The 15,691-nt window shown below is 40.7% G+C and overlaps 1 protein-coding gene across 1 annotated transcript in view; it reads left to right on the top strand.

The window, feature by feature from the left end:
• The window catches only part of FAM193A (family with sequence similarity 193 member A), a 101,133-nt gene extending 97,920 nt beyond the window's left edge, over positions 1–3,213 (top strand). The window contains exons 21-22 of the mRNA XM_045019531.1: positions 54–135; positions 2,292–3,213. Of these exons, the coding sequence (XP_044875466.1) occupies positions 54–135; positions 2,292–2,385 (176 nt within the window). The 3' untranslated portion in view covers positions 2,386–3,213. The remainder of the gene's footprint in view (positions 1–53; positions 136–2,291) is intronic.
• Positions 3,214–15,691: the final 12,478 nt, after the last annotated feature.

Raw genomic sequence — 15,691 nt, 5'->3', positions numbered from 1 at the left:
CTAGAGTAAAACAGCCAGCTGAAACTAATTTGGTGTATCTTTCCATTTTGCAGATGATGTGTTTCTGCCCAAAGACATTGACCTAGACAGTGTGGAAATGGATGAGACAGAACGGGAAGTGGAGTATTTTAAAAGGTAAATAAAAGTGCTATCAACTCTGCATGTACGCCTGTTGTGTTGCTTAATATATGTGATCGAAATGAAAACAATTAACTTTGTATAAAAACATAGTTACTGTAATGAGTGTCAAAGCTATAGCTTTATGGGTAGAAATTATAGTCATGTGGCCTTAGCACAGAACAGAACCAGACAAGAGCCAATAATATGTATTTGCCATACTGCAACAGACATTTATCTATGGCATCTGCTATTCTACCTCCATCACTGACATTACTTATTACTTTGGAGGAAGACTAAACTTTCCCACAATGCACTTAGCTATCTGTTCAGTGCTGTCTGTTTAGTTTTTTAAACTGTTGATCACCATGGTATCGGAACACTTTTTGTACTGTTTCCTCTGAACTCTGTCAAGTTATCCACTTACATCAAGAAGACACATTTAATGGGCTCACTAATTTTCTATCATTTTAAAAAAAATTATGTTTGAGATTTCCTTTTATAGATATAATGGAGAGTACTGCCTGAATCAGTCAGAATTCATAGAAAATCCAGTTACAAATATTGTTATACAGTTTGCCAGTACTCTTTAGCAATTTGTAGCAATGAACTACACTACAGCAATGAACTGTACAGGCTGACTAGGAGTTGTGTACTTGGTACTTTTTACTGCCTCTTTAATGTAATGTCACTTTATCCCCATTTTGGAATTTCTCTAGCAAGTTGCCTTTAAATCTCCTCTATTCCAGGTTAAATAAAAGCTTAGTCCTTGCAGTGTAACTTTTGCCTTGCCTCTCTCACTGTGTCCCCTCTCTTCTGTGGACTTTAATTCTCAGGCCTGATCTACACCTAAAACTCAGTCAACCTAGCTACATCACTTGGGGCTATGAAAAATTTAACACCCTGAGCCCTGTAGTTAAGTAGACCTAACACCCAGTGTAGATTGACCAAGTCAACAGAAGAACTTCTGTTGACCTACCTACCACCGCTGAGAGGTGGATTACCTACATCAACAGAAAACCCTCATCCGTCAATGTAGGAAGCTTCTGTACTATGATACTACAACATCACAGCCATAGCTGTGTAGATGTACCTTTAGTGAAAGCAATTTAGCACACCAAAGAGGAACTAGATACTACTTTTGTGAGTGTTCTCTTGATGCTCACATATTACTACCACAAATGCTAAGAATTGCACAATCACGCTCAATGGAGAATATAGCTTGCTCTTGATATAGGACACAGATACACATTAACAATAGTTGGAATACATGCTTACCTGTTGTATTGAGTTGTTCTTGAAACATTGTCTCTTTCATGAACTGTATGTCCAATGAAACTTCGTAGATAATTTTTTTGTTTTTTACTTTTATCCAGTTAAATGGACTATTGTCTTTGTCCTAGTTTCAGCCACTTCCTGGATACTTTCTCATGGAGTTTATTTGTGTCTGAAACATAGCTTTTAAAAGTACAGATTCACTACAGTCAGGAGAGGACCACTGTATAGGAGTAATGGTGTCCTGAATACAGATGATATGTAAAGCAGAGGCACTGACAACTTAAGTTCATTAATTATTCTAGATTGGGGTGGGGTTTTTTGTTTGTAAAAATAGGAGTGTTGGCTCAGTGTCTAACCAGATTCCAGTTTGGATAATAACATTTTGTTTGCCTTAGTACTTCCTATTCTTTGTTGAATGCAGTAGTCTTCACTATGTCTCTTAAATGTTAGTGTTATGGTGGACTGGAGGTTTTTCGGCTTCCTCTGCAGCATGGGGCACGGGTCACTTTCTGGAGGATTCTCTGCAGCTTAAGGTCTTCAACCCGCAATTTGGGGACTTCGATAACTCAGACATAGGCTAGGGGTTTGTTATAGAAGTGGATGGGTGGGATTCTGTGGCCTGCATTGTGCAGGAGGTCAGACTAGATTATCATAATGGTCCCTTCTGACCTTAAAGTCTGAGTCTATGAGTCTGACTGTTGAAATGGTTGGTATATTCCACACCAGTGGTAGTTACATTTCAGTGGTGGGTGAAGTGTTTCCTCTGTGTGTGATTTACAGTGTTTTATGGTCCGTTGGGATTAAAGATGCTATTTAAATGCAAACTAATATTTGTATCTCTTTGTTGGTAAGCAGTGTAACAGTTTCACTTTCTCTCTTGCTTGTTTTGTTTACAGATTCTGCTTGGACTCCGCCAGACAGACAAGGCAGAGACTTTCCATCAACTGGTCCAATTTTAGCTTGAAAAAAACCACCTTTGCTGCTCATTGAAATGACACAGTTTGGGGAGGGAACCCTGCAGGAATCAATGAAAGACAACTCCACTTATCTGTCCTGCTGTGCTGAGAGCTTATCTGGTCTTGAGCCAGTGCTGCCTTGCCTTGTCCCCAGTGCTGTGTGGATCTGCACTGAACCCCTTGGCCTGATAGTTCTTGCAGACTGAGAAATTGCCACTTTCTACCTGAATTTGTTAGCTTGTGTGCTTGTAGTCTGTGAGTGAGACTTACTTGATTGTAGCTGTATGCTGTTGGAGTTGGAACAATAGATTTTTTTTTTCCCCAACTCCTTCTGATTGCCTTGGCCTCAAAGACTTTAAACCTGCTTCCTAGGCTTGGGTGGAGGCCAAAATACTAGTTTGCATCATCTGCAGTGGCTCCTGTCACTTCTGCATCTAGCTATGTTTTGTCATTCTGACTTCTGACAAAGGAATGGACCTAGTCAGTTGCGCTTTCATCTGCTCCAGAACTCTCCTGACACGGTCTCATGAAAAAGAGGCTCTCATGGGACAAGCATTTCCTCAGTTCTTTCACAATCTACTGTTAAAGAGTGTACAAGTTACGCTATTTGTGTTTTGATTTTTTCCTGACTTGTAGCCAGCTTGTGTAAGAATACTTGCAGAATGAGAACGTTTAAAAAAGAACAATACTCACACTATCAAATCTGTTATAGAGAGTATAATTGTATTAACACTGAAGCCTAACTGGCTACTTTTTTAACATATTGTTAAGTAATATTAAAATCATGTCTTTCTTTTTGAAAGATGGAATACATTAGTATGGCAGAAGGCTTGTGTCTTGCTTTTTTCTGCTTGGGGACAGGGAGTGGAGGAACAGAAAGGGACTGGTGAGTAAGCTAGACTCTTCTAAATGTAAATGCATCTTGGATAAGATTGTCAATGAGAGCCCTGTGTGGTTTAGTGTGTTTGTCTATGAACGCTTGTATTGAACCCATCCAATAGCAGTATGCACGCTATCTGCTGTAAGTGTGGTGTACTCTTGTGAATGCTGGAATTCATACCATGGATTGTACAAGCACTCTGATACCTCTCTCTCAATAGATATGTGAGGAGAGAAACTACACAAAGCTTTAATACCACTGTAGAAAATATGGTATATGGTATGGCTTCTATGCTACCACAATACAAATGTTAAATAACAATAGTACAGATCACCAATGCCTTTTCTAGCTTGAAGGAATAACTCAAGGTTCTGATTTGATTGAAGATACTGTTATGTAAATTTAGTGCTTCTGAAAGTGGCTATGGAATGATAGCCCTAGAGACTGGAATCTTCTCTTTGTCTGTAGATGAGACGCTGCACAGATAGAAACAGTACAGACTTTCCACTCTTGCTTATCCATTATATCTCATCTTATCCTCGAGGGACTGCTTATTGAAATGAAGACACTCCTCATGCACACCCATTACCTGGTTTCTCTATTAGAGTTACAAACAATTCTACTAATTAATGCCAATTATTTTGGATAACTGATGGGAGAGTTAAAACTAGACGCAAACAGCAGTCAAATGGGAACAGCTTTTGGTCTGTGCCAGACTGAGCTAAATTTTACCCAGTTATGTAAAAATGAAAGGATTCTTGTCCTCATCAGTCCTTTGTGCTATATAATACAGTAAAGAATACCATTACACTGAAATCTAAAAGATTAACCAAGACCCAACCCACCATTATAAAGATTGTCTATCTCAATGTGAAATCTAAGTTCTTCAGTACCAAGGTATAACACAAGGTGGCAATGTGGATCACAACTACTTGCAATTTAAGTTTTGAATGATTTACTCAGTAATGAACTATTAATGTTAAATGGAATGTCTGCGTCTTGTCATGTGACCAGGTAACATTCAAGATTCCAAATACTATGCAATTTTCTTCTCTTCCCTCTTCCCCGCAATAGGTGTGCTGTTAAGAGGGCAAATACTGGGTTTTCTAAAATCTATTAAAAATATATGTAAGTCACTTCCTACACTTAGAATGTTTTAATAAAAATGACCTTTCCTCCCCATGTATTTAACATGGGGCACTCAATAAGCTGTTAATATAACATGCTTTCCTTTTCTCTATTTTGAAAATATTCGTTTTATAAGACTTAACAAAAAAATTGCCCCACACTTGAATTGTTATATGTAACTTTCATTCTTAAAAGTTGGTACCTCAATGCTCTTCACAGCTGACCAGAATATACAGATAAAGCTTAGTCAATTCCAGCCACTCCAGGGAAAGCATGAAGAATGAGTCTGAATGGATCACCTATTGCTCTTGTATGACGAGAATTTACAGGCAAGTCACTCCTTCACCCCACCCCCAATTCATAATTGTTTCAGTAAGGACAATCAGAGATGTGAGCAGGGCTGGGATCCAGGAACCCTTGAGTACTAATCCTTGCTCCAATACTTATTCTGTGACCGTGGGCAAATCACTTAACCTCTCCGTCTTTTGCCTTGTCTGTAAAATGGGTATGATAATACCTTCTAAGCATACAGTAAGGCTTCATTTACGTAATGTTTGAAAAGTTCTGTGAAGATGCAAAGTGAGATCTAAACACTCAGCATTATTATTAAGGCTTGTAAAACACAATATTATTGCCTGAAACATCATCGTCTTTGCTTAGAAATACAAATTTTCTGGCTTGATACATAAATATATTTTCTATATTCAGGTTTATTTTCTTTATCCTAAATGTAACTAATTTAAAAGTTTTATAATGTAATTACAGTGCTTGCAAAACACAATTTTGCATCCAGTCTGCTGTGGGGAGGCTTTTTTTTTTTTTTTTAACTATATTTCTTACATCATTGTCTGTCAGGCTCTGTCTGTATTAGGGGTGTTTTTTCAAACAGTTTCCCACTGTTGCTCATGCCTTTGAAAGCCATAATGTAGACAGGCCTCCAGCTGACACTGATGTTATAAGCACTGCCACTTAGCCCCCTCAGAACTTATCTAACCTGTAGTTCTTGGCCTGTCCACATGATGGCTCTTAGCATTGCTAACAGCAGTTATGGTGAATCTGTTAACAAGGTTGGGAAAGTCTTGAAACATTTCCCAAGTGCAGACGGGAGTTATGAATAGGGGATTCCAAACCATAAGGGTACGGAATTGTTCAGGCCTTCATTACTCCCTAGATCCAAATGGGGTTTAATGTGGATTTCCAAGCCTGTACTCACATTAGCAGTGTTCATTAGTGACAGTCAGGGCTGGATTAACACAGGGATGTTAAGCACTGCAGCCTGGGCCCTTGGATTTTGAGGACACCCCAAAAATATGGATCATTGATCTTCAACTGGCAGCCTGCAGGCCAGCTCTGACTTGTGAGGGGCTTCTGTTTGGCCTACTGCCGGGTATCTGCTCTCTGTTCATGTCTCCTGGGAAGCAGCAGCCAATCACAGCTGCTCCGCAAGCAGCTGAGCTCAATCCCCCTTCCCTCAGGATCTTAGCCTCTATTCTCACAGGAAGGGAGGTGCAGAGAAGCCATCCCTGCTCACAGGAGAGGAAGACGAAACAGAAAGAGACCTGCAGCTCCACACCCTCTTCCCTTCTCCCTTCCAGCGAGCAGGAATGGCTTCTCCCCGCTCCCTCCCTCCCTGTAATGCCCAGCCTTGGAGAAGCGGGGGTGAAGAACCCCTGGAGCTGCCCCCCGCTTGGAAGGTGAAGGCGGCTGCAGCCCAATAGAGAGCAAAGTCCTAGTGATTGCCTTTTGGCCCACCAAGATTTGGACATTGCCTTTCTGGCCTTCTAGAAAATGTAATTGAATACCACTGCTATAGGTTATTAGCTAATTAAAGACATAGCCTCACTGTGTGTATAACTACCAGTTATGTGCCTAAATAAAAATGGTTTTATGCATTGTAACTAGGGCTGTCAATCACAGTTAACTCAGTTAACAAGCAATTAACTCAAAACAAATTTAAGAAAATAATTGCAATTAATCGCAGTTTTAATCACACTGTTAAACAATAGAATACCGATTGAAATGTTTTCTACCTTTTAAGTATATTGATTGCAATTACAACACAGAATACAAAGTGTACGGTGCTCACTTTATATGATTTTTAATTATAAATATTTGCACTATAAAAAGATAAAAAATAATTCACTTCATCCAAATGCAATCTTTGTTGTGAAAGTACAACTTAGAAATGTATATTTTTTTTGTTACATGTCCCTTGGCCCATGCCACTTCCTGCAGCCCCCATTGGTCTGGAGCAGCGAACCGCGGCCAGTGGGAGCCGTGATTGGCCGAACCTACGGATGTGGCAGGTAAACAAACCAGCCCAGCCTGCCAGGGGCTTTCCCTGAACAAGCGGCGGCCTGACTTTGGGAAGCACTGGTCTACACGACAGCGCTACATCGGCACAGCTTCACCTATACAGCTTTGCTGCTGTAGCACGTTTGGTGAAGACACGCTGTGCTGATGGTAGAGTGCTCTCCTGTCAGCACAATTACTGCACCTCCGTGAGAGGCAGAAGCTATGTCAGTGGGAGAGCGTCTCCCACCAACATAATGCCAGTGTGGACAGCGCTTAGGTCACTGTGAGTTGCATCACTCAAGGGGGTGTCTTTTTCACATTGCTGAGCAATATACGTTGCATTGTCTTAAGCGGTAGCGTAAACCAGGACTTAAGATAGCTACAGCACTCGACCCAAGGTTTAAGAATCTGAAGTGCCTTCCAAAAACTGAGAGGGACTAGATGTGGAACATGCTGTTAGAAGTCTTAAAAGAGCAACACTCCGACGCAGAAACTACAGAACCCAAACTACCAAAAAAGAAAATCAACCTTGTGCTGGTGGCATCTGACTCAGATGATGAAAATGAAGGTGCATCAGCCGGCACTGCTTTGGATTGTTATCGAGCAGAACCCATCAGCATGGAAGCATGTCCTCTGGAATGGTGGTCAAAGCATGAAGGGGCATATCTTGCAACACCAGTTACCACAATGCCATGCGAATACCAGTTCTCACTTTCAGGTGATGTAAATAAAAAGTCGGCAGCATTATCTCCCATAAATGTAAATGAACTTGTTTGTCTTAACCTTTGGCTGAGCAAGTAGGACTGAGTGGACTTATAGGCTCTAAAGTTTTATATTGTTTTGTTTGAGTGCAATTATGTGTTTGTTTTTGTTTTTGAAATTCTACATTTATAAATTGCACTTTAACAATAGAAATCATACTACAGTACTTGAATGAGGTGAATTGAAAATTCCATTTCTTTTATCTTTTTTAGGGTGCAAATTTTTGTAACAAAAATATAAAATGAGCACTGTACCATTTGTATTCTGTTGTAATTGGAAATCAATATATTTGAAAATATCCAAAAATATTTAAATAAATGGTATTCTGTTATTTAACAGTGTGATTAAAACTGCGATTAAATCACAATTAACTTTTTTAATTGTTTGACAGCCCTAATTATAACTCTTTCAGCTTTACAATTGGTATCTCGCATTTAAAATCTGGAACTGAAATAATCAAGGTCATTTAACAATAAAATAGTTGACATCAGGCATGCATCTTGGTAAAATAGTAAAGGGAAGGAACTGAGTATGCAAAACTATAACAACTCATCAAACTTAATCAGGCCCCACTGAACATAGCAATGGAGAAAGCAGTAGTCTAGTCTATTTTTTTTTTATAACCCATTCAGAAGGGTGTCTTCAATACAGCTTCTTTTGCTGATACCACCAGCGGTAAACATTTTGGATCTTAAATTTGCTGGCGTAAATGAGACTTAACACCATGAGGACCCAAATCTCAATGTAACCCATTTGGACGACTTTCTAATTATAACACCGATCCCTTGCTGTGGTCATCGTTGAAGTTAGCATTATTTGCTCTGATCTGGATAGTAGCTTTATAAAAAGGCTTCAGTATATCACTATCTGTATTTCAGTGAAGCAAAGACAACCCCCTTTGCATCTTATTAGGTCTTTATTCATTTTAAAGTGAGCTCCTTCATATTATAATACACACAAACCCTTAAATATTACTGGTATGACTTTTTTATTGTGCTAGTCTTTTTATAATTTCAAACATCTCTCAGCACTAACTAAGTTGTGCAATTTGTAATTATAGGAACCACACACATACAATGAATGTATCACACTGTAATACGCACATAATGCGTGTCTGAACAGGGTGAGGCAGCATGGAAAGTACAGTATAGCTTTTTTGACTGCCTTATTTTGCATTTACACCTTCAAAAAACCAGTTCAAAGATTGTCAATTGATAGGTCTCATGCTTTAAAGGGAAACATTCCATATTAAAAACTGTATTACAAGTAAGTGCTAATTATCTGAACCCCAGTTAGGATTATCTGAAATTCAGGAATGTCCCTCCCGCCCCCGCCCCCCCCCAAAAATCAATTTTCTTTTCTAAAATATCAATTTTCCAAATTTGACATGTGTCCAGAGCTGTCAAAATAGATGGTTTGTATTTGTTACCTTTTATCTTAATTCCTTATGTCTTAACACACAAGACTAAAAATGTTAAGTAAATTGATGTCACTATGCTGTGTTTTACTTTGGGCATATCACTCTTTTTTTGGTGATGAAACTAGACTGGTCAGTTATAACCTCTTCAATCATTCTCACTTTGGTCTTGTCCACACTTGGCAATAGCCAGTTCACATGTCAGAGATGAGTTATCTGCAGAGATGCACAGGCCCTTAATGTGTAGACAAGGGCATGCAGTATCTTATACCAATTGAATTAGTCCCATTTATTTCAGGAACACTGCTGAATTAAGGTTATTCCTAAGTGTGGACTTGTCTCCTTTTCTATGGACTGCCACAGGTTCTATTTGTAGTAGGTGGCGATGGTTATGCATGTTTCTGTGCCGATCCCTGTGGTGTCTGGATGCCATTGCATAAACTTGAAAAAACTTCAGTTCCTTCTAGGAAAAGGAATAAAACTCTTCTCCCCACCGGCTAAAGCCATTTATTTCACAAGTTTTACATTTCAGTAGTTTATTTCCTAGAACATGCAGCTAGACCTATTTTGCAACTTGTTTCTAGGAGAAGGCAGATGAGCCAGTCCTTGTACCACACTTTAAGGGTGACATGACTCAGGCTCAGACTATCCCCATCTGTGACAAATTCCATAGGTAAGAGCCTCATTAGTCTGTTTCCCTGTCAAATGCCGCTGCTCTGGTGGTGGTTAGTTTCAGAGGTGATCTAATAGGCCCTAGCACATTTAGGGTATGTCTACACTGCAGTGTAAGCCCAGGCTTTGAACGCAGGCTCAAGCCTTGCCCTGGCCTCCATCTATACACATCTATACCCACATGGGGGTGGAGGGTCTGAGGCTAAGTCGAGCTGGAACCCAGGGTTCAAACCCTATTGTTTTGCAGTATAGACAGCCCCACTGGACTCATGCTCTGGGAGTCCCCCAAAAATATCCCACAGCCCCACGGGCTGACTTTATTTGTCCTCCAGACAGTCAAGTTTTCCCACACTGCACCGCGAACAAAGGACTAGAGCGGCCACATTTTGGGATGGTACTAGGAAGGCTGGGATATGGGTGGTTGGACTTGAGCCTGCATAATGCAGTGTAGATGGGGGAGCCCCAGGTTGGGACCCAGGGTTCAATAATTCATAACTTGGGGGTTACAGATGAGCACAGATGCTCAAGCCCTAGGTTAACAAACCCGGGGTCAGCTAACTCAAGTTCTATTAACCCTGGGTTTACATAACATTACCTTAGACTATGTTTACTCTGCAATTAGACCCCTGCAGCTGCTCTCTGCCAGCTGACTTGGGCTCCTGGACCTTGGATAAAGGGTCTGTTTAATTGTGGTGTAGCCGTTCAGGTACCTGTGGGACCCTCCCACCTCGCAAGGTCCTAGAGCTGTGGTTTTTAACCTGGGGTACACGTACCCCCTGGGGGTGCAAGATGCCCTTTCTGGGGGTGCGAGACATGCCAGATTTTTTTAGAAAGCAAATAATTGAAAACACAAATTAAGCACAGGCAAGTAAGTACAACTATTTTGTTTCATCAAACCTATGTATTTATTAACATTATACATTTTTTAATGATTACTGCATTAAATATTAACTGCGAAATTAAAATAAATATATAATTATTTCATTCTATAGTTATGATATATCTAGGTTTAAAGAACTGACCTACTTCAATGATTTTTGATAAGGGGTGCGAGAACATATTTTTGAGAACCAAAGGGGTGCAGGCTGCAGTAAAGGTTAAGAACCACTGTCCTAAAGCGTTTTTTTGACAATTTAAATGAACAATGTCAACTTCCATTTTTCTTAAACTGAATAACTCTTTAAAAATATGGTGTTCTGATAGAGCCCCTTTAACAGGATTGTTTGGGGCTTGTATTCTTTAAACCTTCTAAAAAAAAAAAGTGTGGTTTGTTCTGTCTGGTTTTTTGTTTTGTCGTCTTTTCCCTGTGTACTCTACTGTGTTTTAAAACTTTTTGCAGGGACCTAAGAACAACATCAACCCTGTCAGAGTTTTCTCCATCCTCCACTTCCCTCTCGTTTCTCTGTACACACCTGTCTATGCCTCTTCATTTTTAATTTCAGCTTTGCTGCTGCTGTTACCAATAAACATCTTCTTGTAGGGTGTGCGTGTGACCTTCCTGCAGTCCTGTGCCTGAGGGATGGCCTCATGTTTGGGCACAAGCCAGGAAACACAGCTAGCATCAATGAAGTGGTGACACAGAATCTACCCAAATTGCTGATAAATGCATCAAGTAAACAAACTGGTAAAAAATTTAAGGCAAAATGCACCTTTTCTGTAATCAGATTCCATTGTAATAATTTTATAGGGTTACTAGTAGCAGTAGTAGATACAACATACTTGGGGAAACATAACTTACAGGTTGGCAATCTCCCATTTTAACCAGTGCTATTTAGAGGATGCGAATACCTTGACTTGCTGCTCTAAAGATCACTGGTTTTCCTGACTGGTTCCAGTGACTTCTTTTAATTTAATAAAAATCTTATTTGTCAGTTTTGTGGGTTTTAAAAAAAAAAAAGTTTAATTTAGGGTCTCTGCTACTTGGCACTTCCCCTTTCAACAAGATAGACAGAATTTCAAAGTAGAGCTCATGGCCAAATGAATGTATGAGAACGTTGTCTAACCAGTAGGCTATAAATGCAGTAAACACGCTGCAGCTTTTACCCTTCTATTTGAATCTTTATTCTGTTTCCTCAGGTACTACAGAGGTGGGTGTGAGATACAAAATCTGCACAGATGGATGAATCTATCATTGCAGGCTACTAGGCAATCTTTCCTTGGAGCTGCCAAAAGACTGTAGGCAACTAGTGATAAGAGTTGAAATTTGCATCAGCTTGTGTCTTCTTAACCAGCTTCAGTCTCTGTTCTGCTTCCATTAGAAGCATCCAGAGCAAAATTGTTGTATATTTTAAGTCTTAGTGTAAATATAAATAACAAGCTAATTCATTGCTTTGAGTTAGTGGCAGAGACAGATAAAGGAAGGATTAGTCTTAAGTACAGCAGTTTTATTTGCAGCCCTGTTTTCATCAGTTTGATAATGTATTTTCCTGCCTGCTTCTATGCCTCCTTCTCCAGCCCCCACCAGCTGAAAGATCAAGCTTGTGCCAAACCTTCTCTGAGGAAGGTCTTTAAATTCTTAAGTCCCCTTTTCTTCCACCCTTGGAATCCTACCTGCTTTAATGGCTTACACCCTGTGATTTACTGGCCCATGTAATGTGATGCATGCTCAAGGAGTGGCGTCAACTATGAAATCCAAAACTGCCATTGAATTCCATAGGGACAGGATTTCACCCCTAGTTTCTGCTCACCACATCTAACAAAGTCTAACCTTCATTTCTAGTACCATCCATACGTGTGGCTTCCCACCTATGGGAAATGGGAAGTTGTAGGCATATGCAATGCTATACATTTTTCCCCTCCCAGGCCAATGCATTGAACAATAAACAAAAAATTCACACTAGTGCAGCTGCTACCTTATCTACAGCTTATATCTGTAGTTGCCTAAGATAAGTACATTCTCTGAGTCAGGTAGGTCACCCAACCAGTTTACACTGGCTTGATTCTTGGAAGACGTGGGTTCTGTTCTGCACCTCTTGCTAGCTCTTTTGATTTCTGTTAAGCAGAGGGACTGCGAACTCAAACCAAAGGTGTAATTGTTTTTTGGGGTGTGCAAACAGTGAGGATGAGGCTGTCCAAGTTCATTTTCAATTGCAACCAAACAAAATTTAAATCCAGGACTTCAGTGTTGAGGCTAGTGTGTCATAATCCACTAAAACACATCCATGGTCTGAAATCTGCCGCTGTTTTAATAGATCTTGTTTTGCAGGCTTCCTCTTAGGGCTCTTCTATTGAAGCCCTCTAACAGTCTGGGCATAACCTCATGAAAATGTCCTTGCTTGCCTGCCTGTAATCTGAGATCATGCCTTCAGTTCTGAGTATGAGGGGTAGGATTCTAAGAGTAACAATCTCCCAAACTGCCAGAACCTATTTGACTGGGGGGCTGCTCACTGTTAACTGGGAATATGTCAGAAGTATCTTTCACCCCAGGCTCTTCATTTCCAGAAGAAATAGCAAGAGCAAGGTCTGTCAGTGCCAGATATTCTGGTCTTCAAACAGCTCCACCTGCACTCTCAATCCTCGTGTCTTTGCAAGGGGTGCGTGTGCGTAAATAAAATGTGTAGCTAGGACTACGGCATAAGAATCAAATTAATATCTATATCATATTAGAATGCATCCATAAGGAAATTCTCATTAATTTTATTCACTGAAAGGATCTTCTAGTGAAGTGACTCTCAACCTTTCTATATTGCAACCCCATGTTACATCAGAAAAAATATATGGATATTCCCTCTTCCTCCTCCCTTCCCCAATCTAGCCATAAAGAAAAGGAGGGTGGTCAGATCCCCTGAAATATGTTTGAGACCCACCCTCTCAGAGCTATGATCCATCAGATATGGTATTTGCACTATTGTCCTGGCCCTAGTGTCTTACTGCCTTACAATTTCTAAAACCAAAATGCACATAGTCTCTCTTCTCTGCAGTTCTAGGAAGAGAAAGTTTTAGAAGAATTATTTTTGGAAAGCCAATTCAAAGAAGTAATTAATCCTTTTTAGTACTCTTGCACAATGGTGTGACTGTATTGCGTAAAACATGGATGTTACTTTGTTGGCTGCTGTGAAGTTAAAGATTCACTGTGTTCTTTTTCCCCCCCCCATATCACTTAAAATGAGTATTTAGTCAATTTAAGTGATTTATATTTTACTGGAAGTTGAGGAGAGGAACGGTTTGAACATCACTTCCTGAAGCATCCTGTCATCTCTGTGATCTTTATTAATATGCTTCATGGGTGAGGGGCTGTTTTTGTTACTTGCATAAGGCTGAATGTATTGTCTGCCCTTAAGCTATTTTCAGTTTGATCATGTGTATGGTGTTCTGGGGTTCTCTCTCTAATCAAAGCTGTGTCTCCCTTTCTCCAGGAGGTGCAAAATTAAGTCAAGGCTTTAAACTGTAATTCCATGAAGTTGAACTTCAGAACTGTTGAGTGACAGCTTCTAGTGTGAAGTGTGGCTACTATGGTGATGAGGCTGTAGAAATACCTCGATGGATGAGTGGCCTAAAGATGAGAACCATGAAGCAAATAAAGAGGTACATGGCATTCTCTCACTAGACAAGGAAAGGGGGCACTGTTTAATAGTAAGCACGCTGCTCTTTGAGCTCAGTATCCTATCCTGCTCCTGAAAGTCCCAATATACCATCTTTCAACCTCTCTGGGCTGTTTACTCCTTTGTAAAATGGTGGCAATAAGGGGTGCTAAGAATAATTGGTGGTTAGTGCTTTGAGCTCCTCTCATGTATTTGCATTGGGGATTTTTTTGATCCTTAGGTGGTTCCAAATGTTGTGGAATCCTGTGTGTTAAACTGAAGCTGAGGAAGTAATGATTGATTACCAGCTCTTCATGAGTCTGAGTTGTCCTTCGCCTTTAACAGATCTGCAGGAGGAAAGATTAAAGTGAAGCAGAACTACTGACTGGCTGCTCTAAGCAAGTATACTCTTACCTCATCAAAACTGTTGTTCTTTCCAAGTGTTGCTCAAGTTCAGTTCGTTTGAAGAACCACAGGTTGGAGTCATAGCGATTGCGCGTTGGGGTGTTTTGGTTGGTTTTTTTTGGTTTTTGTAAATCCATTATTACTGCAGAAAATTGTGCCATGTTAATCCATGTTAATAACTGGGCAATCCAAACTGGTCATAGATGAGCCATCACAAGTGTAGACGTGTTAGTGTGTTGTCCTAAATGGTCTGATGTGTTGCATTTTCGATTGGATTAGTCTTGCTGTTGTGATTCTGATTCATGATCAATTTTGATATGTTTAGAGGCAAACAAGTGTATTAAAAATAAGTTTCTGTTTCAGACAATTGCACTGCATGGTTTAAGGGAGTTTTCACCTGGAGTGCGGAAGAATTCCTGAGTCCTACAGAAATTCTCCAGTATGTCAGAGGGGAACTTGTATTGGACCTGTTCTGCTTGATCTAAAAATCTGTTTTTGCAGTAGAGAACTAAACTGATCCACTCTGACCTGACTTTTAGCTAATAAGAGTTAGGCTGTGAATGCTGAGTTGACAGTGGGAGATCGCACAGAAAGAGTGTTCTGAATAAGGAAAACATTTTAAAGTAGAAAACAGATCAGGTTGAGAAAGAGTTAAGGGACAAAAAGAATGAGTGGTAGATTTCCTGAACAAGGGAAGAAATTAATGTATGAACTATCTAATTTTCAGATGACTGATTTTGACTGTAAGATCTTCGGGGCAGGAACCAGCTTCTCACTGTGCGTACAGTGCCTAGCACAATAGACCTGATGTGGGCCTCTAGGCCAGTGTTTTTCAAAGTTCGGATCGCGACCCAGTACAGAGTTGCGGCATATAAGGTCGCCTTGCTCAGCATCCAGGGACCCTAGCGGCTCTGGTCAGCACCGCCGACCGGGACATTAAAAGTCCCATCAGCAGTGCTGCCCAGCTAAGGCAGGCTAGTGCCTACCTGCTCCGACACCGCGCTGTGCCTTGGAAGCAGCCAGCAGCAGGTCCGGCTTCTAGGCAGGGAGGCCATGCGGCTCTGCACGCTGCCCCCGCCCCGAGCACCAGGTCTGCACTCTCATTGGCCAGTTCCCTGCGGGCAAGAGCCGCGCAGAGCTGGTTACACGCCTCTATCTATGAGCCGGACCTGCTGCTGGCCACTTCCGGGGCGCAGTGCGGTCCATGGTGCCAGGACAGGCGGGAAGCTTGCCATAGCACCCCTGCTGCGGTGCTGACTGG

Source organism: Mauremys mutica, chromosome 5 (genome assembly GCF_020497125.1).
Source record: "Mauremys mutica isolate MM-2020 ecotype Southern chromosome 5, ASM2049712v1, whole genome shotgun sequence".
NCBI lineage: Eukaryota > Metazoa > Chordata > Testudines > Geoemydidae > Mauremys > Mauremys mutica.
Note: the sequence above shows the minus strand (reverse complement) of the source record. Positions and strands in the feature narration are given on the sequence as shown.